The sequence below is a fragment of the Taudactylus pleione genome, unplaced genomic scaffold (genome assembly GCF_031769625.1).
Source record: "Taudactylus pleione unplaced genomic scaffold, aTauple2 ptg000256l, whole genome shotgun sequence".
NCBI lineage: Eukaryota > Metazoa > Chordata > Amphibia > Anura > Myobatrachidae > Taudactylus > Taudactylus pleione.
Window position 1 is genome coordinate 5,120,217 of NW_028284658.1, and position 27,728 is coordinate 5,147,944.

At 42.0% G+C, this 27,728-nt stretch overlaps 1 protein-coding gene across 7 annotated transcripts in view; it reads right to left on the minus strand.

The window, feature by feature from the left end:
• Window positions 1-3,391: 3,391 nt before the first annotated feature.
• PTPRT (protein tyrosine phosphatase receptor type T) overlaps window positions 3,392-27,728 on the minus strand; it is a 308,272-nt gene continuing 283,935 nt past the window's right edge. For 5 of the 7 annotated variants that reach the window (XM_088480611.1, XM_088480612.1, XM_088480610.1 and 2 more), the window contains 14 exons: window positions 20,580-20,667; window positions 19,942-20,018; window positions 19,797-19,833; window positions 17,482-17,579; window positions 16,244-16,360; window positions 16,014-16,168; window positions 14,979-15,114; window positions 14,043-14,192; window positions 13,274-13,447; window positions 12,626-12,757; window positions 9,516-9,641; window positions 9,276-9,439; window positions 5,386-5,521; window positions 3,392-4,181 (listed from right to left, as the gene is read on the minus strand). In XM_088480611.1, the coding sequence (XP_088336737.1) occupies window positions 4,128-4,181; window positions 5,386-5,521; window positions 9,276-9,439; window positions 9,516-9,641; window positions 12,626-12,757; window positions 13,274-13,447; window positions 14,043-14,192; window positions 14,979-15,114; window positions 16,014-16,168; window positions 16,244-16,360; window positions 17,482-17,579; window positions 19,797-19,833; window positions 19,942-20,018; window positions 20,580-20,667 (1,644 nt within the window). In that variant the 3' untranslated portion in view covers window positions 3,392-4,127. Of the gene's footprint in view, window positions 4,182-5,385; window positions 5,522-9,275; window positions 9,440-9,515; window positions 9,642-12,625; window positions 12,758-13,273; window positions 13,448-14,042; window positions 14,193-14,978; window positions 15,115-16,013; window positions 16,169-16,243; window positions 16,361-17,481; window positions 17,580-19,796; window positions 20,019-20,579; window positions 20,668-27,728 lie in introns of all 7 variants that reach the window. The other 2 variants (XM_088480606.1, XM_088480607.1) reach the window with 1 other exon arrangement.

Consider the following 27,728-nt stretch of genomic DNA (forward strand, 5'->3'; position numbering starts at 1 on the left):
GGCAGCATTCCTATGGTAGGAACACACACAACTGCCAAATCGAGGGAAAGAAAGACAGCACTCATGAAAGCAAACCCTTATATACAGCATCATAATAATTCTCTGTTTATTAAATTATTATATATTTTTTATATCTTTAACCTGTCAACAATTTATTTTCATGAACTAACCGGATATAAAAGTCTAGTTTAGGCTTTCAGTTCTTCTGTAAATATGTAAACCAGCTAGCCTGGTCACATATTCTTTCAGACTAAATTAATCCTTACCACTCTGGGCCAATATTTCAATAAGTTATTGATAAATTCCAGGTAATTTTTTTTATTGCAGCATTAACCAGGGATAACATAAAAACTGTTTTTTTTGTGTGACATATTAGTAAATAGCTTCCTAAGGCTCACTTACAAACAACAACAAAAACAGAACTGCATTTGTTTTATTTGCTTAAATTTGGCCACAGCTGGCGCAGTTCATAGTGCACACCCATTTCCCAGCTCTTGGGAATGCCCCAGTAAAATCAGTTTGCACCTAGTTTTGGTAGTTTGCAGATCCATCTAAATATGTGCGATATGCAAGAAAGAGTGCAAAAGGTCACTTCAAAGTCATACCTACTAACGTTGTAGGACCATCCCATTGATTAAGATTTGTTTTATTAGTTTTCTTGTAAAATACTGCTTGGTTTAACCACGTCCATGTCATTGGAACTGTCCTTATTACATTTTTATGTTTTCTTTTTGTTAAAAAAAAGGTGCATTTGTAGTAGCTATAAAATAGTGTATTATGCTAGTCTAGTAACATTGCTTGTCTAATGTAACATTTTTGCACGTTTGTGTCTTTGTAAATGGTTCACAGGCTATTTTGATCCATTTTGCAGACTTTTTACCCTTAGCAGCCTCCTGTCCCCTTCACTCCTACTTTGATTTATCAGAGTTAATGAGATGATAGTAGAAGGTGGGGGCATCCAGAGGAAATGGAGGATTTAGGAGAGAACGGGAGGCACAGACACTGTACCCTGCACATTACTTCAGGGCAACTGGAAATTACTAATCACAAAATTGGATAAAATGCAAGTGCAGTGAGGGGAATGCAAGGTAAGGAGAGAAGACTGGAGAGTGCGAAGAGCAAAAAAGGATGCAGAGACAGGCTTCAGAAAGTGAGGATAGAGCAGTAAGGAAGAGGGAATTAGAGGGGGAATGAAAGACATTTAGGTGGTCACTTAACAATCCCCACTTTTTGCAGAGGGGCAGAAATTTTGCATAACCAATGGGAGGAGTTGGATGGAATGAGTTTGCATCTTGCAAAGTACTGAGTAGGCCACACTGGTGCGGCTAGTTTTGTAGCCCAGTGCAAAAACTAAATTTCAGGTGGAGCAAATTTATTAAGTAAGAAATAGGGTGGAGAGGGCACATTTGTAGGGGCATTCATTGCTGTTCCAAGGAGCACTGTAATTTCCAAGCCACAAAAAGTCTTCATTTTTACATTAGTTCTAAAACACTGGATATCTGGCTTCTCCCAATTGCACTGTAACAGCAAAAACAAAATTGCCCCATTTAGGAAGGACAGTCCTGATGTTCCATCACTTTTTGGATTCATTTAAGCCATAAATTACGGTAAACTGTAGTCATTTATCAGAAAAGCAGATAGGGGTGATTTTAAAACAGTAGCAGATTGCACCTTTGATGCAATGCTTAAATGGTTGCACAGTGCGACTCTTCATATTTTTCTGCGTCCTTGCGCGCGCACGGTAGACACACTTCTAGTTTGTGTTGGCATTTCCTGAATTCAGATAGTAGCCTTGATGTGCGCTGCTAGACTAAGGCAGAGGTTCCCAAACGTGATCCTCAAGGCTCCAACAGTTCAGGTTTTAGTGATATCCATGGTTGAGCACAGGTGGTTAAATCGAAATTGACTGAGGTACTAATTAAGTCACCTGTGCTCAACCAGGATATCTCTAAAACATGAACTGTTGGGGAGCCTTGAGGACTGTGATTGGGAATCTCTGGACTAAAGTGTTTTCCGTTACTTAACAAGTGTGTTTCAAAAATAACCTTTTGTATGTATGTTGTTGTTATATTTAGCATATTCTAGACAGCATAAAAAAATGTAACATCACATAATGATAAACCTGTTATAGCAATACTAGTATAACTGACTCATCATTCACAGGTCGCTATCTATTCTAGGGAACGTGGCCTCCAACTGTGGAGACAGAATTTAGGCTGCTTACATATAATATAGATAATTTTACATTTGTAAGTGTGTAAATCAAACCTTGTTGTCATCAGATTAGTCAGTGGTTCTATCACTTGAAGAGAAACTGTCACTGTCATTTTATTTGTTTACTACATATTGCCCTGTAACCTATCTCTTATAGGCAGAAAAAATGATTCTTTAGTGACTACATCCGCTTGTCTGGGTCAACATGCTGTTTATGTGCTATCCTGTCTTCCAGTCCAGTATCTTCCAAAGGAGAGCTATAAGGCAGTGGCATCACTAAGGAGGTGCTGGGTGTGCGGGCCACACCGGGTGACACCATCCTCCAAAATTTCTGTTGTCACCTCAGATGGTGTCACTAAGCGGCTATGATGGACGATGCTTGTGTCATCCACACTGTGCCCGGAGAAGCTAGGGGCAGCCAGCAGCTCCCGAAGCTCTGGGTTAGCCGCCAGTGTTACGAAAATGGTCGCGGTCCCAAAACGTCATATAACAGGGGATGTGGCTTCACGGGCATGAGGCCAAACCCCCTTTCACGTGTACTAGGAGTCCGGAGATGGGGTAACAGGGTGAGTAAGTGGACTAGGTGACAACCAACCCTAGTGATGCCACTGCTATAAGGTATAGAGGAAGAGAGGCTTGGCGAGAGTATAGTGTAAACTGATAACTTCACTCAGACATTGACAGCTGACAGGTCTATAAATGAATTTAAACATACTGTTTGTATAATCTAGCTTTTGTTTTCCAGACAAAACACAAACAAACTAAAAGTTATATATATGAACCTTCCTTTGTAGTGTGCAACACATTCTTTTTGTGTCTTGGCACTTCCTCCTGTCATCTGCAGCCCTACCCTCGCTAAAATACTAACATGGACAGGTCACTTCTGCTATAAAGATCACTAATCTCTGAAAATACAAGTGTTGCTGTGAACATGACGAGGGTCTGGTTGGCTATACGATCTCCTCTTCCTCCATTTTAAAAACTGGAGACAGATGTATAAGAGTAGTACTCACATCTTTGTAGAGATTCACAGTGCATCAGAAAATGTTACCAGTAGTGGCACAAGAACAGGAGAACTATCTGTAATATTGCAAAATAATGTTGTTCTTGAAGCATGTTGTGATCTGGTCAGTGCAGCAACCGAGAAGTACATAAGCCAAGACAGAGCAGGCATTACTAAGAAAAAAATACATCACAATTTTATTGGACGCTCCATTGCAAGACATATTTTCCCCATAATACAAATCGACCCCTTCCCAGAACATTTACAGCAATAAATAAAGACGAGTTCATTATAAAGAGGACAAGACCACATCACCTGTACCTTGGGGCCCGCTGCAAACAGTAACAGAACACTTCTTGAAGAAGGGAGCATACACGGATAGGAATAAGTGTATACAGAGATCTGTAAATCCCTGCCAGTGCCTCCAGGGGTGAGGTGGTAAATGAGGTTACTTTCATGATAAGACACAAATGTCCTTAAAAAATGGCTGGAGTTCTCCATCTGTGTATCGTGTTCCTTTAGCTCTTTTTAAGGATTCAGAAACAGTTCCTCTGATTTTTGAGTCAGAGCACAAATTGATGCATACGGTCTGTGTGTATTTTTGTGGTAGAAGAGAACAGGGAAGCAGAGAGGGATGAAAAGAGACCCTGGCAAAACAGTAAAGAGTGGGTTAGTGGTAAATAAGTCAGGAAAAGGCATTGTTCTTTGATGTGCTCTTATAGTTGTCTGCTGTTTCTTATGCTCCAGTTCAATGTGCATATCAACTTGGCAACATGGAAACCAAAGTGTAAGGACTCAGCAGCAGCCTCTGTCCAGCCTCCTGCCCCACACAGAAGACTTCCAGGCCACAGAGGGGCTGCATAGGACCAAGTTATCTTCATAGAGCTACCCATCCCCAAGGGTGACAGGATCAGAAGGAACTTAGATATTCCAAGGCAACTTCATATACGTATTTATATTGTTCCTGAGGAGGGAAAAAAGAACATCTAAGGAAGGTAGTAGTAGAGGGGGAAACAATGTATCCATGTACCTACCAATATCTAGGTATTGCCGCATGTCCCGACTTGGAAAAATTATTGTGTTGCTTGATCCTACATGTTTAAGGCTTTTCCTCACATGCAACTATGTATTAATTAGTGTTATGTTACCATAGTGTAGGCCTCCAAATAGGAGTATGGATTGCAAATGCTACTGCAGTCACTGGACCTGTAATACAGTGGCCATGCACCAACTTATGCTCCCTCAAACCACTAGCATGTGACAGAATTAGTTGACACAACGATGTGGACCTTGTTCAGGTAAATAGATAACCTGATCATTGAAATGGTGAACATCGCCTTTCTTATTGTAACAAAGCAGAGGGCCTTATAAAAACTACTGTTCCGGTTACTGTGCATCTCCTGAAGGAATCAGAAGGCATGCATTTTATAGAAACAAGAGAATGAGGGAAATCATGTTATTACGGGAAATATGAAATAAGAGTTGTAAGTGTTCAATAACATCTATGATGTGTGTGTAAGGCAATTTCAGGGTCTGGATGTCAAAAGAATGAGCACTTTGTCAGCAGTGAAAGTCAGTCTCAAGATATGGAACTATGGACAATAGCAGAGAGGGAGATAAGGTGCAATGCTCAGTTTTGCCTCTTGCCATGTGTGTTTGGGGCATTGGTTATAATGGGGCAGATTCAATTAGCCGCAGGATTTACCCCGCTACTAATTACCGGCATTATGTACCAACAGATGGTGCAGAGGAGGTGAAACAATGGACAGTAAATATGGAAGACAAATGTAAGTGATGGATAAATATACAGCTGCAGACACATTACTGAGAACAGGAAAGCCTGTGAGAGAAAGTGGGAATGTTGTATCTTTAATAGAAATATGTCTATATAAGTGACAACAATTGTGATGGGAAGATATCCGCGCCTCTGCTGATGTTGTTTCCCCATGGACAAGTGATAGCTATATGTTTACAATGCATAAAAGAAATTATTATTTAACTATTGTACCAATACTTATATTTTACTATAAACGTAGGTGGACACATCTTGTGGCACATGTTACTAAGGTTAACATTAATGTTTTTCTACCAGAGGCACTATGATGGTATATTATTTGTGTGTTGCTCATCTTATAGAGATGGAGAGGTAGAAGGAGGCCGTCACTCACCAGCGCCTCCACCATGTTGGACTTATTATTCCGTAGGGTCTTCACAGTGTGAAACACATCAATGATGTTCTGCTGCTGGATCATCTCACACACGCTGCAGATAGCACAGAATGTCCCACTGCGACCTCCTCCGTTCCTGGGGGAGGAAATACTATGTTGTGATACAGAAAGATAATGGTCCAGGCTTACACAAGAGATTTATCCTGTGATAACTGTGCTGTCATCCCATCCTTTTGCAAAATGGGGCAAACCTTAGGTAGTCATGTTAAACAGATACTTTTTGAGTGAATAAAGTACAGCTTTATGGGAGTAGACTGTACAACTAATGACAATGTGATGTAAAACACGACTTTAACATAATGGGAAAAAAAGGGGGGGATGGGCTGCACAACCTAAATACAATAAAATGGGTAGTGAATGAAATATAAAGTAGTGAACCATGGTCCAATTCATTTTGGTGTCTCCTGAGTCATTTTCGTAGTTGTAGATTAGTGAAAATTGCGTAATACTAATCATATATTGGTTTTAATGAGCTGAAAATAAATGTCACCTTTGATAACATAACAAAAACTCATGTACAGTTAAATATGACAGTTAGTTAGTTTATAAAGTCACTCTGTTAGGCTGTTATATGATCTATTGGTTGCTGCTGTGGAAAGTAACATACAGGATGGTTAAAGTGACCTCAGAAGGGGAATTGCTTGTATCGGGTGGCTTCATTCACAGTTGTGGGACACAAAGGATCAAGGTCACAATCAAAAGCTATGGCGGCAGGATAATGCAGGCCTTGAATTAAAATATTCCAGCTCCAATAAACCATATATACTGCCATGTGATGACTGTCAGTCACACAGCAATGTGTCTGCAGGGCTTGTTTATAATGTTATATATTTATTTTTATTTTTTTTAATAATGATCAACTAATTTCCCAGCTCAGGTATGGCCCAAAAATCATTGCTCTAAACAATAACACTCAAAACAGGCTTGAATGAATAAAATCAGGCTGGAAATTGAAGCAGAAGGACACTCTGCAATCTGGTGCTGTTTTTGACCTTCTGAATGATGGAAGCCCTGCCACAAGTGTGACTAGACCTTGCATACAGGTAGATATGTTGGCCAGATGTAGGGCAGCAAAACACAATATAAGACACAAATGAAGACAGTGGGTCTGATTCTGGGTTGGATCCAAGTCAAAATGCAGATGGATACCTACACTGGTGCCATGTTTTCTGCATAAGGGACACCACCAAAACGGTTGCGACACGCCTGCTTTTTGTTGCCACTCTCCGTAACTGCCCCAAAACAGTCCCTGACTGTCAGTCACTATGCAAAGAGATTCTCCCGGAGGGGGCAGTCAGGAAATATCAAGTGCAAGTGTGACAAGTCTGCATAGAATGCTTCCTGGGCGTGCGCAAGGTGATTTCATGCAAGATAAGCTGGGCAAACTGGCATACTGCTAACTCTGCATCAGCTCCAATAATCTATACATATGGAATATAACAAATCAAGAAAGATAACTTACGGACTAATTTATCAACAAATTTTATCATACGTAGCGAGATTTAAAACTTTTTGCGTATGTTAGATTGTGCTCAGGCCAATAAGCTCCCAACTGTCATTTTTCAAATAGATGACAGGAGCTGATTGGCTGGAGCACCATTATTATAGGCAACAAGTTTTAAAACTCGTTGCGTATGATAAAACTCATTGATAAATGAGAACCTTAGCTAAATATTGAGAAACTCATCACACACATTCTTATTGCCACTGCATGCCAAATTGCCCTGTAATGGAAACACCTAGAAACGCCTCAATGCTGTCTATAATCAATAGAGTCTGGCAAGTTTATCCAACGGAATATATCTTTAGTACTCTTCTCAATACCTCAAATATCTGTGCTATTATTTGTACCCCTGGACTACTCATTATGGAGAGCCACAACCCCTCTAAGTTTAACTTAAGGGACACCCTTTCCTCTCTTTAGTGGCCTTACTCCCTCTCTCTTCCTTTAATCTGCTTTTTCCTCCCTTATCCTACCTTATATAATTATTAAAAATAAATAAATGTACATTTCAAGTAAAAAAAAAAAGGAAAAAGGTAGTTAATGTATAGTAATTTATAGTTAAGCTCATATTCCTCTGCAGCTCTGCTGCAAATGAAATATTACACTTCTCAATTGCTTTACTAAAGCTCCTCCCACATATTTGCATCTGACATTTGAGTTACTAACACCATTGGTCCTCCTCTGTGTAAGAACCCACCAATCAACACAGTGCAATTCTGTCAATGCATATTTTCCAAGCTGTCTGGCAGCATGTTTGAGCAGGATCATGGTGGGTTTTATTTTGTTACATATAACACTCAGGTTATACCATGTATATTAATTTCTGTATTGTACAGCCTTTGACATATTGTTAGCGTTGAATAGTGTCTTAGCATGGTCTTTAACTAGAAAAAGGAAGGAGGAGGAGGCAGTCAGGTCGGCACTGTGGGGTGGCGGTACTCAGCAGGTCTGGGGGTGACTATTTGGGTTGGGGTTCGGCAGAAGTGGGCAGGTCAGGGGCGTGACATTGCAATTGCGTCATTCTAGTCCCGTCCCCGCTATGTAATGCTGAACTTACCAGCATTGCAGAGCGGGAGGGTAGAGCCACGATGAAGCGATCCACCTGTGCCTCCCACTTCACTGGGGAAGTGAGCAGCCATGTCTGGGTTACCCCAGCTCTCGGGAGACTTGTCCACTTTTCCAGGTGGCTGGGAGTGCCAACCGATTTTCGGGAGCCTCCCAGCCTTTCCAGGAGGGTGGACAGGTAGGTGACTTGATCAAGATTTATGGGAGGAGGACTAAAGACAAGATGATCTGTTCACTTCCTTCAGGCATATAAGAACTGTCTTCCAGAGATGGCACAGTCAAAGAGTGCTCGTATCTTCAGAAGAAAGGAGGAATATGTGAAACAAATAAAGATTATAGCATGTCTTATTCAGTCTTGATCTCTCACCTGACCTTTAGTGTGAGAAGATAAATAGAGTAGTGAGAAAAGCTCCAGAGGGAGATTGAAGGGATGTGAACGTGACCCCAAGAAATTTTTTCAGGATATGTGGACAAATATACACGTACAGTGCCTTCTGTTGCCATAGTGGCTCATCAAGAAAAACAGTATTATAGTAACTATAACGCATTTAGGACCTGATTCAGAGGAGAGCGCAGTGTCGATGGTTACCACAGGAAAAATTTGGACACAGAGAGAGAGGCAATTTCAGTGAGCATTTCTGGGTTGTAACAGGGGGATTGCTAGTCAGACCCGGGTGTGTCACGGTCAGCGACTGCAGCTTTTGCCGGATGCTGCACTGATTTCATTGGCCATGTTCAGACAGAGATTCTGCGCTTCCATAGGACTGGTGCAATCGATGTGCAGCCGATGGTGCATCTATGCACAGCCACATCGGTTGGAGTGTCTATATGAATCCCATCAGCTGCGGCATTAGAATAAAGATACAGTCGCGCTTCGGAAAAAGACATAGCTGAGGCTGAATTAGCGCGCACCCCCGAAATCAGGCCCTTATTATGATTTTATTTTCACACAATTGATTTGTTTTTCATGTCCACAGTGTAAGCAAATGTTTGTCTGCATTACTAGATGCTTTAAAACTATATGCACATAAAGCAGTCTGTGGCTGTGGTAATACAGCTGCATCTAATCCTTCACCAACACAGACCGGAGATGATGAGCGCAAGTTTATCCAGATCCCAGTCATACAAATACAGAGAGACAAGTAGGCATCATGCCTGAACATGTGCTGTTGGTGACCAGTTTCTACAGATCTCATAAGAAAACCTCTTTCCTGGCTGCTCAAACTTTTGTGTTGGCTTATTTGATTGGACATATACTTACAGACAGTGCACAACAGTCCTGCCTTCCCTCCCGTCATATTGCTCTTGCCACTTCTCTAACCTCTGCACAACCTTCAGTATGGAGCGCTTTGAAGGTGGAGTATCCCTGTATGCTGGCCATCCGATGTACTGGAGGTGTTGTACGATGCGATACCCATCTTGAGGCTGAAACAGAGACTATCTTAATGTTTTTGATCAAGGCAGATAATTGCAGCAATGCTGTAGCTACCTATTTGCTTACCCGCGCCATATTGCAGATCCGGAATATCCGGCTAATGGTGTCCTCGTCAATATCTGCTGATACAAACTCTACCTGCACTGGTCCATAGCAACAGGATGTCTTCTCCGGCCAGTACTGGAGGCACAGCTAGCAGAGGAAATGACATTCAGGCAATATCCATAAGCATGCAAAGCAATGTTAAAAAGCGTGCAGAGTTATATAACAACATGCTGAGTGAAAGAAAAACACTGATAGAAAAACAGGGGAATAGGAAAATAATAAGATTCAGGGGATATAATCAGCAATCATAGAAACAGACCAACATGCAGAGTAGCATAATCACATAGAGAGGGAAATAACAGTGTGATGGAATGACATGCACAGATATGGGACAGGCTGCTGTTTAGTGAAAGGGGAAATATGTCCCCTGCAGACTAATGGAGCGTACACACGGTCAGATTTGTCAGACTTGTCATATTTGTCAGATGAACGACTGAACGATTCAACGATTTGAACGATTTGACCAAAGTTTTGAACGATTTGAACGATTTTTGACTGCATTAAAATGAATGGAATCGTCCAAGTCTGACTGCAAACCCATCAGATGTCAGATATCGTTATCTGACAAACGGGAACGCGCATCGTTGATCGTCCATCGTTCAGGCATGTCAGATATGAACGATTTTCCTTCAGATATGAACGACTGAACGATTTTTAAATCGTTATCGTTCATATCTGAAGGAAAAATCTGATCGTGTGTATGCACCATAAGAAGAAAAACCTATGGGAGCTACTGTAGAAAGTTCTAAATAAAAGAAAATGGATTTAAATAAAAATATGCTGTCACACTTCAATCATCATAAACATTAGTTCAGCTCCATATTCATTGATTTTGTTAAAAGAGGACCTGACATTAGGGAACCATTGAGTTTTAGAAATCTGCCTTCATTCCACTAAGAGTGAAGTGCATTAAGTAATTTAGTATGCGGAACCAACATGTAAATCCTTCAGTTGGGCCGTGTTCTGTCTCTAGCACTGCCCTGCTTTATGTAAGCAACCCTCTCAGTTTAAGAGTGCTGTAAAACAAATAGGCTTGTGGCAGATATAGAGAGCCCTGCCCAGGATAGGGACTAGCATACTGTACTACTCAGACTGATTAGTATGTTAGTGATGCTAGCTGCTGGACCTTATCCTGAAAAGCCAGGGAAAAAAAACAATTCATATTTCTATAAAACAATAAAATCCCCTCAACAACAGGATGACGATAGTATTTCTTTTCACTTACATTTTTTTTATAAATATTTAATGAAACATAATTGGAACATTTATACTACATAGAAACGCTTATTTCTGCATGTCTTCTCTTATTTCTGAATAGACCAGGAAAAAATAGTTTCTCAGTCCATGTAATACGTTGCTTTCAATGGGCCAAATCAAATTATCATAGAGATGCATTACTACGGGCCGGATTCATTTAGCCATGATACCTTACCGAGCGAAGAAAAGGATTGTAGCCTCGGACTTTTATGCCCAGAGCTATTTAATTACAATCCCTTTTCCTCCACCAGTATATCCGCTGCTAACGTGTGTTAACCCATAGATTCCAGGATGAGTACTCTGAGCGATGGGTTAACATTTTATGACAGCCGCGATAAGGGCAGTAGCCATTCCCTACAATATGTAGAGAAGTGAAAAGATTGCAAAACCAATCAATTTACTTCTAGATCACAAACCAGGGGCCCTGACCACACATGTGTGGCTGCCATTGCTGGGGAGGGTTCTGGAGGAACCTCCTGGTCATTTTTGCAAATTAGTACCCCATAGGCTACTATAGGATAACGCCATCTAGAGAAACTAACATGGTACATTCGGGGGATACTTAACACTCTTGTATGGTACATTCGGGGGATACTTAATATACTTGTATGGTACATTCGGGGAAATATTTAATATTTGCGGATATACCAAAAAACAGGTGTTTTCGGGGAAATATATATTCTGCAAATATAACTTAATAAATAGGCCTTATGCGTGGCACACAATGTGAACTTTTTAAGTGGCTTAACATTTGAATCTCAGGTGGCGGCAGGAGTTTATAACAGAATCTTACACTTATTTTACAATATTAAAGCGTACAGTATGTGGGCTTGGTTATTTACTTAAAATGTGTGTGTGCATGTGGTAATTAACCCTGTCATGCTTCCTTCATTTGTGTTTCCAGTGTGTGTTTTTGAGTACCAAAGAACAGCTTTCACGGAGCGCCTTTATTTATCCTGGGCATCAACCCTAGTTACGCCTCTTCGTAGTCTCAAAGTAGGGCCGCTAACTGGCCTGTTGAAATTTAAAGAACAGTCAGCAGTACAGGACATGGGAGTTAGTTCCACAATCTCTCTAGGTCCATTTCAAGCTCTACTTATTTTAACTCTGTACCTACCGGTGAAGGGGTTGGGGGGCAAGAATTTCAGTGTACAGAACCCAAAAATTTCTGTTGTCATCCCTGCCCATATTAGTCAGACATTTGCTTTAAATGTATAACCTGTGCTAGATCAATCAAACTAATTTCTGATTTGTTTTCTATGAGTTACTGCAAGCTATTATTATATATGGTTATTATATTAATATGGTTATTAATAACCATTCTCTTTACGGTCTACAAAAGACATGACAATTTTTTACATTTCTACAGCACTGGCCACTTGTCATTAGTATGCAAAAAATGAATGGTAGACACCGTCTATATATTGTACCTAACTGACCACTTATACATCTGTGTTGTCTTTGTATAGGCCCTTCCTAATGCTGTTGGCATTAATAATCTTAGTTTAAATATAAAAATTTACAAAAATAATATATAGGTTTCAGTTGTCTAGCTGTACAAATCTCTCTGGCTAGCAGCGCATGCTGTGACCTGCAATTGCTGGAAGCTACAGGTTGTCTATCTCTGGTTTCCTGGATTTGAAATGGCAACAAATGCAAACAAAAATTAAATCCTTAGGATATTCTGCCATTGTGATCTTTATGATTTTGGGCTTTTAAACAGCACTCAGGCAACACATAAATTAAACGAGAAAGGGGTAGCAGTGATGCAATAGACAGAATGGGGGAAAGAAGGTGTCTGATAGGGGCTGTACCTGTGCAGCGTCCATCTCATTGAGCATAACGATTGAAGAGCAGTTGTAGTCAAAGACCAACCTCCAGAAATCTGGTACAGTGTTGGGTAAAGGATGCTGTGTAACCAAAAATGCTGCCGGCTTTTTATGGCTCTAGGAATCCAAACAAGAGTCTGTCACAAATAGTGGACTGATCCTTTGATCTCCAGGATACAAAAGTGACAGGTCTTTAGTCAGTGTTGAAAGAAACAGGGAAGAAGCATGATGCTTGCACTGTCTTTCCCACTACAGACTGACAGAGAGCAGATAGAGGCCCCTTTGTTTATGTCATGGTATCATCATACAGCTACTGACAGGCTGCGACATACTGGGAGTGTATATTGCAAACTGGCTAGTACACCATTTATTCTAGTATCAGATCACATAATCTGTCAGTGTTGCGTGTGTGACACAGGATTATCTAGGAAATATTCCCTTTGCAGCTAGGAGCTGTCAGATCTCAGACACAAGCTGAGAGATCAGGGCCACCCCCTGGAGTGTGACAATCAGGAGGCTTCCTATGGCAGATCAGACATGCAGCACTGCACTGTGACAGATACTGACATACAGCTCATGATATATACCTGACAAAGTATGGAATACACTAATTGCCTGCATACATATACGCACATCCATGAGTGTAGCATTGATGTAGTTGCTGGTTTCTCCATCCAGTGAGATGAGGAAGGGAAGGCACCGGTCCAGGGGAAGGACATCCAGAGCTCGGTTCTTATCGTGGTTCCTGGGTAAAAGTCCTATACTGCAATCTTCTGGCCTTACTCGAGGTGTTACAATGTTCAGGGTCTACAGATAAAGAAGTCTCAGGTTACAGAAACTATTGTCATTGAGGCACCATGCATTTTGCTAATATATTACGATTCTGCATTACACATTTCCCATTGTTCTAGGGTGGATCAAGAATGACAAAAAACCCTATATTTACCATTCAGAGACTTTTTAATTGATATGTATTAGAATGGTAAATATATATATATAATAAAAATGATAGAAAACATTGTTTTTTGTATATGTTATAAAAGTATTCCTTTTCAATCATACTGTCTGTATAGTCTCCAGCATGTTAATGACCATACTTGTGTTTTGCAAATAAAAGCAGTGATGACATGAGACAAATTATGACATCACATGTGCTAGGAAGCTAAACACGGGATATTTCTTACAATACTAACAAATGTGATCTGGACATTGTTGCCACTTTGTAGCTAGTGGGGAATGTGGGTAGTACTGACCTATGGGCAGGATAGTCGGAACAACAATTTGATAGGCTGCTAGAGGTTTTCAGCTAGAATGACCATAAAATGTCCTTATATGGAATGTTCTAATAAGAAGAGGTGTAATAATTCATGAATATCATTAATAGCCTTTATCTGTTACACACCTGGAATTCATCTTTGATTTGGCTGCAGTTGGTCTGTGGATCCATACGACTGATGTTGTAATAGACAGAGCGGAATTCACATACAGGGATGGCAGTGTTGCCACATAAACAGGCTTCCAGGATAGCATCATGCACAAAAACATACTGTTCCTACATAAGAGAAACACAGTGATTAACTGGCACAGCAGATGACATGCCAACTGTGGTCTTTTAAAAGAAGCAGTGGACAATTATATGTGCTTGTACTACTTGTTAACATGCAGTAAGATATTTGAAAAAATAATTATAAACAAAGGAAGGAGGTCAAAATGATAATGTACAAAGGGCCTGATTGCGAGATTTACGCAATGCAGATATTTACGCAGATCTAGCGATTGCTAGCCATTGCACATGCTGTACTGCGCACGCTCAGCCATTGTATTGCAGTTATGCTCACACATAGTATTCACTCACAAAGTACGTTACAGGCAGTGAGTGTTTGGGGGAGGGAATGGGGTGGGGTGGTTAGAAGAACGCAGGCATGTCTGACTGTTTATAAGCCGTTTCATGGCCGTGCATAAATTAGCCATTGCGATCTCCCTCTCAGCATGAGAGCTGTCTGCGTGTCAACAGCACATTGCAAGCTGCAACATTGCTACTTTTTTCTCGCACCACGTAGAGGTGCACAGGACAAATAACAATGTTAAGCCTACCGTAATAGGTATCAATGGATTGAATTGAATGTTAAATTCACTTATGCCAAGTTCAAGGATCAGTCCATTGTTCAGGAGTCCCTTGAGAGGACGCTGACTGATTCTACTTGGGAACTGGGTATAATAGTTCCCAGAAGTGATTTATTGCTGGTGGTGTTGCTGTATATGCTGCCACAAGTATGATCATAATTTGAGAATTTACAAATACCTGTAAGTGCACTTTGGATAAGTTCAAATTTCCTACCTCAGTCTGCACCATGTTGACTCTCTGAGCTCGGAGTTCCCGCACACAGTTGAATATATCCACTACTCCCTCATTCTCTGCCATGTCCAGCATTATATCAATGGCTATAAAGCAGCCAGTTCTCCCAGCTCCAGCGCTAGGTAATAAAGTATATGTTTATATTACTGATGCAGAAATATGTCCATTTTCAACTGACGTTACAAAAACAAACACCAGGCTGGATAGAGATCTATTGCTCTCAATGCTTTGACTTAAATTTTTAAAGTTAATTGGAATTACAACAAGAAAATCCTGATTTGTCAAACCTTAAGTGAATTGAAACCTATATATGTTGTACAATTCCATAGTGCTTGCTTTGTGGCATTCATATTTAATGTTTAGGCCTCCTGTCACAGCAGTGTATGAACATACTAGAGGCATCCAATCATTTACAGTCTTGTGCTCTAGTCTGTATTTCTCAAACTACAACCATCAATTTATTGTCAGAATGAGACTATAAGAATTCAGTGACCAATAAAATAGGCATACTGACTGGTAATAGCAATAGAAGTTCTTTAATTAAAATATTTGTGTTTTAAATGTTTTAAGTCCCTAAACATGGCTAATCCTAGTAAATAAATGTGAATGCGTGTCATGGAAACTCATAGTAGAGTTAGATGCAGTTTACACTAAAAACATAGGCAGAAATGATTGTGTCCATTAAATATACAAAAATTGCACAATATCAAGAGCCACAGGGACATGTTATATAAAATGTGTATTTTTTTGTAAGTTAAGCTACTAGAGTAAGATATGTTTTAAGCATGTCAAATGCTAGGGGCATGTCACTTCTACAGTGGGAATTTCTCACATTCTGATCTGTGAAAACCCTACTGTATAAATAGAAGTGATATGCTACCAGAGTCAGCATAGCCAAATACTTTAAAGTGGCCAGGACATACTGGGATCAGTAGTACACCATGTAAAAATGCTTAAGGACCGTTATTATCATCAGCACAAATGTTGCCAGTGTGAAAAAGTGTTCACAGTTGATACCTGCAGTGCACAGTGATGGGGCCGGCATCCTGTGGGTTGAGGAATTTCACCTGTCTGACAAAACCCAAAAGACCAGTGGCATAGCATGGCACACCATGGTCTGGCCAGCTAGTAAAGTGAAACTGGCGAATCTCGCGAATGTCATGGGATCCTTTCTAAGGGAGAGAGAGGAAATGTTACATCCACCAAACAACAATCCTAATCTATTCCATTAAAAGTTCATTGCTTACCTTCTGCACTGTGAATGTCCTTATGACATACTCTGCCAATGGCTCAGTTTCTATGAGGGACACCTTAATGTCTCCGTACACTTCAGTATCATCAGGCCAGTATCTTACACACTTAACCTGAAAGATAATTAAATGACAGTAGGTAACATCCAAAACTGTACAGCATTTATTTCATTAGGCAAGAACAGAAATAATGTTTAGAAGCAGTTTGTGGCCTCACCCAATGAATAAATATTATAAACTGTACATACTCTAAAACATAGAGAAATAATTGCTAGAATGTGGTGAAACATGAGACAATAGTCACATCTGCCATGTCTATCTTGTGCCAGACATACCAATGTCGTAAACATATGGTATTGGCCACGTGGCTTAGTCTCATGGGCACACACATTTGCATCATCCCACAAGCTAATATCCACAGAACCCATTTCTTACATACCAAATTAATAATATTTCTGCCCGTCACCCGACATTAGTAAAAGAAAAGCACAAAGTCTAGACTCTAGTTTGGGTACTATCAAAGATGTAGTAATTGTCCTACCAAAGTGTTTCATTGTTTTGGACTTCCTACTCAACTGCCTGTCTAAGGGGCCTATTTATCAATAATATTTGTGGCATATTCCCTGAAAACACCAGCTAAAATATTAAGTATCACCCCAATGTATGAAGGAGGGGCCGCAGCAGATATCTCCATTTCCGGCAGCAGCCGCAACCACCATAAGTTTCTAAGGGGGATGTGCTGATGTCAGATTTACCAAGCTCCAGAATGTGTAGCATTCCGGAGTTTGCCCCCCCAGCAGCTAATGCCAACTGAAGATGGCAATAGCTGCTATAGCCTATAGATCACACTTTGCAAAATTTACCGGGAGAGGGTCCCCCTCCCTGGAATGCATGTTGCACATGCGTAGTCAGTAGACCACGCATGTGCAGGAGTCCCAATAGAGGAGTGAATTAACCACTAATGGTGTCACTTCACTCCGAGCACAGCGCAGGGACAGACTCCCTGTCCCTGCATGTGCTATTTGTTGCATTTGGGTGGCATTAACACATACTGCAATGCGATTTTGGCCATTAAAAACGCACTCAGTTCGCATTGAGAATGTGACTATTGATAAATTGGCCCCTAACTTCCATAGTTTTAGTAGAGCCATATTTTGTCCTTGTCTGATACTGTATATGGTTCCCCACCTTTAAAAGCTAACACAGTGGTTTTACTGTATGTATATGTTTCTCACCCTTCCAACCTCCACCAAATTTGTCACCATAACCACACTGATTGAGTTTTCCTGCCAGATCATCCGCCAGAAATCCTTCACAGTCTCCTGCATAGGACCTAAACGAGACAATATGAGTAGATGACCAAAGGAAATATCTACTGGCTTCAGGTTAATGTAATAACATGGTCAGTTAACACACATTTTCTGTATCTTAAAACAGCCAATCAAATATTCTACAAAAAGGAGAGTTGCTCAGTACATTTATAACTACCAGAAGGTGCTAAGGTTTAACTGCTATGCCAAAAAGCAGCATCCCCCAGCATTCAGCAAAGAATAAACAAATAAAACCTGCTTCTGCAATATTAAATACAGGATATTGCCTTTTTGAATGAGCTGTGCAGCTGCCCTTTGATATGTTGGTCCTTCCATGGGTAATGCCTGTTTGATGACTTTGTTATACCTCCTGATAAGTCTTGTCCCCAATTTATAAATATATGAAAAAAGACCTGTGTGACATAGTGTTGCTATTCTCCCCTACTGATTATTCCTATTAGGAGGAGCACCCTGAAAGTGGCTGGCATAAACCTGTAGTGTAACATCCTAAATTATGTTAATTAAGCTTTCACAATTTCCTGATCATTTAGTGGTCACGGTACATTTTAATTACTGTCGACGTGTGTTATTAAGGATACACTAGTCCTGTCTATGTATAGCATGTGAAAGGATGCCAAAGGAGATGCTTTTGGTGTCTGTCATTTATACATACATTTGTATTTGACCATATAGCAAACACCCAAACTACTCCAATAGATATATAAAGGTTACACTATTTCTGTTCTCTATTTCATAGCGTACATATACCTTAAATAACTTAAGGCTCATACACACTAGACGATATGCTTCATGAGCGATATCGTAAGTGTTTGCCCTTGAACTGCCGGCCAAACGACATAGTGCATACACACTAAATGATATCGCTAACGATATCATTCAGTGACGTCACTGAACAGGCAGTTCCTGACGATAACGTCAGATTGACCTGTATGTTCGTGCGACAGCAGACATTGTTATCGCCCCGCTGCAGCGCGCGTCGTTGGTCGTTCAGATCATACACACTAAACGATATGAACGATATATCGTTGAACGATATCGTTATAGTTCATATTATTCACTATTATCGTCTAGTGTGTACGCGGCATTACTTTAGGTTAATGAGCTTATTATTCTATCTAGCAAAGCTAAGCATATTACCTTTCCACCAGATTTTTCCTTTCTGTATGTCCAGGTGACCAATTGATATGGGTAGTAAATATAAAGGTAATGTATGGCTCATAATATCAGAACCAGCCCTAAACATAGATAAACTAAGCAAATGCCAAGGGGCATCCAAGCCCGCCTAGGGCGGTGGAGGTTCGGTGCAGGCATAGCCGGGGCACCTGCTGGCAGCTGGGCAGAGACTCTGGCAGCCGCTACTGGCACTGCGCAGCGTTCACGATTGGAGCTCAGCTGACAGCTCTGATCGAGCCTGGCAGCAGCAAACAGTGAGCGGGCAGCGGCAGAACAGCCAGTGGCAGTTTGCGGGAGCGGAGCACCTGGACGGCGGCTAGTGGTTAGCGCCGGGCCAGCTCTGAGGCGTCACACAATCAGAATGTGCTTCAGACAGCTGCGGCCTGCCAGCCTGAGACAGGAAAAGCGGGTCCGCTGCCCGCGGCTTGCTGTACCTTGAGTCGGACAGCTCTGCAGGCTGCGCTCAAGTATAGTAGGTTTGGAACTGAGGGCCGGGATGCTGTGGTGCTCACTGCTTGGAGAGGGTAAGTTCTGCTGGAATAGGGGTGGTGCTTGAGGGTGGGTGATGATACTGTGCTTTGCTAGGATAGGGAGGGTGCAGTGCTGGGTGAGGGCCCCTTCAGGGAGGCCACACCTCTTTTCAGGATCTCGCGGGGAGGGGGGCGCAACCCAAAATCTTGCCTAGGGCACTAATTTGGCTACGGCCGGCTCTGTATAATATGCATTCCCTGTACCCCCTTGCAGGCACACTTTTCCCAGGACAGTTCCGATAGTCACTATGGAGGCAAAACATTGTGATTTGCGCTAATAGAGGCATTGCCTGTGTGGATTTTTATGTTCCTAAAATGTTCTAATTTGAAATGCTGGAAATATACATTCAGTTAGGGTTAGGCCAGTATAATACAAGGAGCACAGATCATAATGCACTAAAATGGTGCTTACACATAACAAAACATTATATTACCAAGTGATCCTTTCAGTTTGTAATACCCCTTCACCCTGAAGAACAAAGTTTATGTCCCATACATGCCTTTTGTCACTGTTACCTTGTGTGGCAATGTAGTGGCGAGGTCGGTGATAACCCTGTAAAAGAAAGGTTGGCAATGCTGAGAGCAGGTGGACAGGGATTGTCTGATAGGGTGACAGCGATATCACATCCGTTTGCAAGGAACATAGAACTGTACAACTTACATCTACATAGTTGGCATTAATGTAATCTGAATGTGGGTCTCCATCTATCAGCTGTAGCCGCACCCGGGAATGGTCATCTGAGGGAAAGAGACACAGAGAAGTCACAGCAAGGTCAGCTGCAAAGTGACAGCCAGGAATCACTGGCTCTCACTGTGATGTGTGGTTCACTGACAATGACACATGTCACCATTGGCAAAGTTAAAGATAAAGTCAGTGACAAAGTCACAGTCACCGCTATGGGCGAGACAAAGTTTCAAAATACCAGATAGTCATTCACATAAAGAGAAGTCATCAGATGAGCTGACATGGAATTGACGAGACATGACAAGATGTAAAGATTGTATGTGGAGCAGTATAGTAATATAAATAGAGAATGCTATAGAGAAGATACAGGTAAATAAGATGGTAGAGGGCATGATAAGAAGCAAAGCTAGGCTGAACAAATGATGGTCTGTATATAAATAGAGAAATTACTTGGTGATAAAGAGATAGAATATACACAATAGAGAATTGGCCAAACTTTTTTTTTATTGTTTATTGCTATTTTTCACCAATGTTTTCCAGGAACGGTACAAAAGTAAGGTGAGCAGCGTGTTCCATTATGAATTAGCCCCACAATGGTGCAGTGTCACACTCACATGAGATAATGTTCCCATATCTGTTCTTGCTCCGGTTCTCATCCTCCTTTGCTGTATCCCAGGATGCCGTCTGACCCTCAGGCAGTGCCTGGAAAATAAAATGAGTTTAAATGAAGGACACAAACTTCCTACAGCTGGGATTTGGTGATTAAATTATAGTTATGAGAGGTGTATGTAATCCTTATATTTAACAATGTTTAAGAAGTGCCATGCCACATGTGTCAGGCAATATTACTAACTGCAGGAGGTAGATTTCTTAATGTCATTAAAGAGGCTAAAGTACAGACATACTGAAATGGACTTTCACTCACAGGGGCTGATTCTGAGTCTCACGCAAATGTGTCCGCGACTTTTGACGTAGCCGCGTCTTTATGCTAATGTCACTGCCAATTCTGTGAATACAGACACCCACATGCAGTGTCTTTTGGCGGTGCAAATCTGTCTCTGTGCGTCTCCATGGTGCAGGTGAGTATAGCGTCCTATGTGAGCGGTTGTGCGCCTTTGGATGTAGCTGCTTAGAGCAACAACCCAGTGAATTGCCCGAATCTGCTTAGCCACCCCCAAATAACCTCCAGGGAATGCCCACTGACTTCCACAGACCATGATTCTGTTCTGCCTCTCTGAGCGGTACCAATCGGGACTCATGCGCAGTGCAACTCAGACGCATGCGCAGACTTAAAACATCGGCCAGCTGCAAGGAGCATTGACACTGCGTGCAACCCAGAATCAGTGTCACAATGACATAGTGCTCCCAAACCTAAAGGCTGGTTGTCATATTTATTATTGAAACGCTTCATCACAGAAGGTGTCGTTTTCTACAGTAGAGAGAGACTGCTCATAATCCTACACTGCCAGGGGCAACAGAAGGCGGCTCTCATGAGATTTCATGGAATTTTGCACCCAAAATATTGACTGTTTCAAACAAAAAGCAAATGAAAAATAAAGCTAAAAACAAATACACTGACTTCATGGCAGATGTTGCTACGAGTTCTGGGTATGTGCAATATGAAAGTAGATACACCAGCCTTCAGTTGTGTAGAGCAGGCACACCTGTGGGAGGCCAGGTACTTCTACATTTATCATTTATTTCTGGTACTGGCTGCCCTAAAGTGAGAGTATGGACAAACTACGTATGATTTCCATTTGCAGAGAGGCACATGGCAGGGGACATACTTTGCTGTTGACAATTATGTTGAGAGATAGTGATCATTTGCCAGGTTGAGATAAGGGGGCTTGGAGAATGTTACTGTACAGTACGTGCATGAATATGATTTCATATTTGGTGGAACTGGTACTGAATAATATTAAATGCTTCTGCATCATTTCAGGAAGTAAAATTAATTAGGACAGGGCCATAGTGTTTTCTATGACCTTCTACACGTCGCCCAAGTTACCTTGTTCAGTAGTGAGAAGCCTTTAGGAAATATTGGTCCTTATTCATTGTAAGGGATGAATTACTCCTTCTCAACTTACATATACTTATTGATGGAAGCTCGGTGTGCACGTCCCTTTCCCTCATGTTTATACATTTCCTTTAAAATTTATAAAAACAGCTAAGATCATGTCATTTGTACCTGGTTTAGTTCCTATAGTATTAACATCAATAACATGCATTTCCTGTCATTTCAGGTCAATTTTGACCACCTTACAGCACCTGAAATCATGAGGGAGGGACCTAAATGCCATCCAAAACACGCAAGATCTGTTTTTTAGATCTGAGTTCCAACTTGCAAGAAGACTGAGCCTGAAGTTTGGAAGTGTTTGGTTTTCAGGACAACTGAAGTGCTCCTCTATAGTATAATCTAGAGCCACTGTGGTAGTTTCAGTCTGATGGTGACTGGTAGTGATTCTTCAACCTTGGAATCTGCTGCAAAAGTGTCTAATAGTCCAGGGGTGATGATGTGACCGAATGTGCTGGTGTGAGGGAGCAAGAAAGCGTTGATCAAGTACAGTAAGTGCGCTTTCCTGCAAATGCGTTCTATGCTGACCACAAGAAGAATGCCTATGTGTCTGTCAGCAGGTGTATCACAGATGTTTGTATTTAATTAAACGCAAGTAGTATTTGCGTCTGTACTTAGTGTATTTTATAATGCGAGGGGCTGATTTTATGTTGCATGCAAAGTGGCTGCAGTTGAGCCTGATCTGCTAATGCGAGCATCCGTAGGTCTAATGCGAGGGCTTGTGCCTGTGCACAGTGGCGTAACTAGGGCAGGGCCAGCGGGGTTCGTGCCCTGGGCGCCGTTGGACCGGCGGCGCAGGGGGAGCGCCGCCGGCCACGGTACCGGCCCGCCCTAGTTAGCCAGTGTAGCGCCGACCGCAATGAGTGCGGTCAGCGCTACACATTTGCACAGGACCGGCGCTAGGCTTCCAGCGCCGGTCCTGTGCTGCACGCCTGAGCCCGTTCCCTCCCCCTGAGCGCTTGCCCAATAGCGCCAGGAGGTGGGCTCAGGCTGTGCATAACACACGCATCGCCGCCAGCGCTGGCGGCGATGCGTGTGTTAAACAGCAGCCAATGAGAGTCAGATAGACTCTCATTGACTACTGCAGCACCCACTGCAAGAGCCGGACTTCCGTCCGGCTCCTGCAGTGGGTAATGGGACTGACGTCATGACGTCAGTCCCATAGTGCTGAGCGTGCCAGCCCGGGCGGACTGGAGGGCGGGAGCGGCATCGCGGACAGGAGCAGCGTGGAATCAGGTAAGTATATTTTTATATATATTTATTTTTAAACCTATATGCACAACGGGGGAGGGGTTGGCTACTACTGGGGGGGACATCTACAGGGGGTGCCATTGGGAGGACCTCTACTGGGGGAGGGCTACTCTACTGGGGACTACTACTTGGGGGGGGGACTACCACTGGGGGCATTCTAAAAGGGGCCTAGTATTACTAGAGGCACTGCACTCGGGGGACCACTAATGGGGGCAATAATAGGAAGGGCCACTACAGGGACCACTGGATAGGGGGGGGTCACTACTGGGAGCCTGCATCAGGGGGACCACTACTGGGGGCACTGCATGGGAGGGGGGGACACTACTGCTGGGGGCACTATATAAGGGGCTTACTGCTAGGGGCACTGTGGGGACCACTACAGGGGGCACTAGATAGGGGGATCACTACAGGGTGCCTGCATAAGGGGACCACTACTGGGAAAACTGCATGGGGGGGACTACTGCTGGGGGCACTATATAAAAGGGCACTGCATAAGGGGATACCGCTACTGGGCGCACTGCATTGTGGGGACTGCTACTGGGGGCACTGCATAAGGGGGGAACACTACGTAGGGCACTGCATTTGGGGGGGCCACTACTGGGGGTACTGAGTAAGGGGAACTAATTGGGGGCTGTATAAGAGGGACCACTACTGGGGATACTGTATAAGGGGCACTACTATGGGCCTGCATGAGAGGGACCACAACTGCATACTGGGGGTACTACTGGGGTTAAGGTGCATATGGATAGGAATGTTCAGTTTGAAAATAAAGGGGTGTGTCATGTTGACACGCCCCATTTTTAATTGACCACGCCCATTTTTTTGCCGCGCGCGCCTTCGTCGCGCGCACATGGGGAGGGGCTCCTTTTTCAAATTTGCCCTGGGCTCCAAATACCCTAGTTACGCCACTGCCTGTGCAAACAGGAACCCAGTGCCACCCATTGATTTTACGCCAGCCGTGGCAACCATCATCATTAGTAGCGGCACTTGCACCAGCCCCATGCTGAGTGCAGGAGATCTATCCGTAACAGGCTTCCCTTCCCCGTACACACAACTCAGAATTGTACAGAGCTTCAGAACACGCCCACAACACTCCCATGACTTTCCCAAAAGTCAGGGTGGTTCCATGCACTCGTTTTACCGCTGCCTAATTGCCACCCCGAAACGCACAATTTAATCGAAAGACAGATCCGGCCAAGTTCCGTCTGGCTCAGAATAGGACAGAGATATGCAAACATGTATAAATTTGCATCTGCACATGTTCTATATGCAAAATCTCTCCATTTGCGCCCATGTACAGAGAGTCGTCTGACTTAGAATCAGGCACTTAGTATTTATTAATAATATTGTCCAGACACAGACAGTCCTATGTACTGTATATCACACTTAAAGTTCTATATTGTGTATGAATTAATTGTATAATATAACTTTAGCATTTACTACTACCACTGTCAGACCACATCAACCTAGCACAAATACCACTCTCCTGGCATAAAACTGGCACATATGTTACTCTTACAGAGCTTGGAGCCACCTGAAGATGCGTCCAGCGCTGCAACTTGCCATATGTTTTTAGCCCCTGTTTGTTTAGGGACAACCTATGTAGACTAAATAGAAGCATTATGGTACACAAAGGATGGGTAAGTTAGATTGTTACAATATTTGTACTATCACACCACCAATATATCAAGTAAATATTGAATTATATAAAGTGAGTTATATTGAACACAGTACTTAAACCTCAGGATAACCTGTGGAGTCTCATTGCATTAAAAGTAATGTACAACCACTGTTCCCTTTCACTAATAACAGTATCCTTGAAATAGCTGTCTATATAAATTGAAATGTTTTACAGTCTTTCACCTCTGCATGATGTTGTTCTGACCAGTAGTAATTATTATACAGAATGTTCTCTAACTGACTGGTAGGTTTCTCTTTGCATGCTTCCTCCCCTATACTCCAATCCTCCTTCAAAACCTTTTTAATTTTGGCATTTTGTTATCAGCCTCACTGGTTACAAACTGGTTAATAGGTGCTGTAGATGAGCAGAGATGACAAGGTCTGGCTGAGTGTTTTGTTTATTGAAGCTAGATCCTTTATTCAGGGATAGACAGGTAATGAGCGGTTAATTGGGAACACTGCTTTGATCAGAGGCCTATTTGCCTTTAAAAGATCCAGCATCCTAATAGCGGTTAATCTCCCAGCAGAGACGCCGTGAGCAGTAACAGCTCATTTCCATCCCACTTCAAAGCAGCCGAGGGGAAAACAGACAGTATTATTAAACAGCGGGGTCTTGGAGGGAGGCTTTTGTCAGTTCGTACATTAGAAATATGTCATTGGAATTTTCAGTGCACTGACTTTTTGTCTTGGTAATTCTGTATTTTTGCCCATTTCCCAATATAATTTTAGTTTTGGGTCTAGCTGTAACAGATGGGTCCCTCGTCGTTGTACTATTACTCCATCATATGATCATTTAATCTAGCATTAGCTAGATATCTCTTTACAATTCTCACTGCCCACGTGCCGTCTTGTCCTGGTCACATTGAGAATGTGTGGTTTGCATGACAGCTATGTTATACATCATATAACAGGATCTTCCCCTTAGAGCCTATGACTAATGTAAGGATGCTGTGGTTTGAAATCGAATACTTATTAAGTGTGTCCAATCAGATAAGGAGGATATTCGGAGTTATTTAGCATGTATGATGGCTTCAAATAGTTCTGAAATTATGCAAATCACTTTATCTGCGATTAGCTGGAGGCTACAGCTATTTCAAAGAGATGTTACTGCGTAAATCCTCAGTGGAATACAGCATGGATCTGAGCTGCCAAAAAGGATGTCAACAAACATGGCGACTTAATCATAGGAAGCCAAAAAAAAAAAAAAAGGATATGAGACTCAGCCAGCTGAACCTGACCTTATATGATGGCTGCTGCCATAGACTATTGTTATAGCTTTTCAGAAGATAAGTACTGTAGGATGCTTTACATCCCCTTGGTATGTATCACACAAGGGACTTACTGTAGTCTAGCAAGAGGGCTCTCAATAATTAAAAGTGAAGAAGATGTTGGTACAGTATATTGTGAACACAATGCTCTACAATCCCATTATTTTTCCAGGAGGGCTATTATGCTAAAGGCCTTATTTTTTGACTAAAGCAGATTTTCTCAATCCTCTCCACAAGTACTTCTGACAATCTCTGTTTTGAGGATTTCTTTAATAATACACAGTTTAATTGAACTAATTCATTGGCTCAGTCATTTAACCATATATTCCGCCGAAGATGGAAAAATATTCTACAGATGGGAGAGGTTATGTTGCAGTCTCTCATAGAATGTCTGGGAAATTCCTGGGCCCTAGGAATCTCCAGGCACTTATCTGTCTTCAAGGTGGGTGGTGACTTGCTGTACTAGCACAAATTACATTGAGTACTGTCCACCTCACCTAACTCTGTGGGGGGCGAATCAATTATGTTCTGTTCGCTATTATTTTAAGGCGCCAGGTGGAGCAATTCAATTGTTGCTACGTCTGAGCACGATAGCCGGCGACATTTCTGCTCACACGTTCAGGAGGATGCAAGCAAAAATGTGCAAGGAACCTGTGGTTAGGACACCTGCGATTTTAGATGGGTTAACCGTTTTACATGGCTAAACCCGATCTAATAGGGCGTGAAGAGAACGAGAATTAATGGCTGCCCAGAACAATTGAATTGCAAAACTGGGCGCTCATTAATTATCGCCGACCATGCAACAATTGATTGCCCCCTGTGTAAGCAAGAGAGTGATAAAGTATTTAGCACCATCCGCCTACATGAGGACACGAATGGTGTCATCAAGTTACGCCCACCTCTATTTCTCATATATCTCCTAGAAGTGATTTATGAAAAAAGGATTGGGCTATCCTGCTGTTGAGCATTTATTATGATATTTATTATTAATAAAACATGTTATTTAATCAAATTTGTCTTGTATTTGGTGTTACTGTACCTTGTTTTGTATACTGTAATTACCCTCCTCTGAAAATCCCCCATAGCTATTTCCACACTGGCTGTTTCTTCACTGTTGTCTACATAGATAGGACTGTGCAGTCAGTTTTGTAGAGGCAGTATATAAAAGCTTCAGGGCAATGCAGGAATGGAGGGGGTTAAATAAACAGGGAATGGGGGCCCAGTATTTCCTTGTCATGCTTTACAAATGCAGACATGACCAGCTGAGTTGTGGGACAGAGAGAACAGTGACTGTCTGTTATCTTTACAGTTAATCAAGTAACCAGGGAAAAGATGAGTTTGTCAGTACAGAGATATCTGTGTCTCAAACTGATACGCATTACTTTGTACTGACATGGTGGTGACTGTGACTGACATTCCTAAATAAAAAATATGTGAGTGATTTAAGACATTAACATTTGGGTCAGCCCTGTGCCCTTCATTCTGGTGAA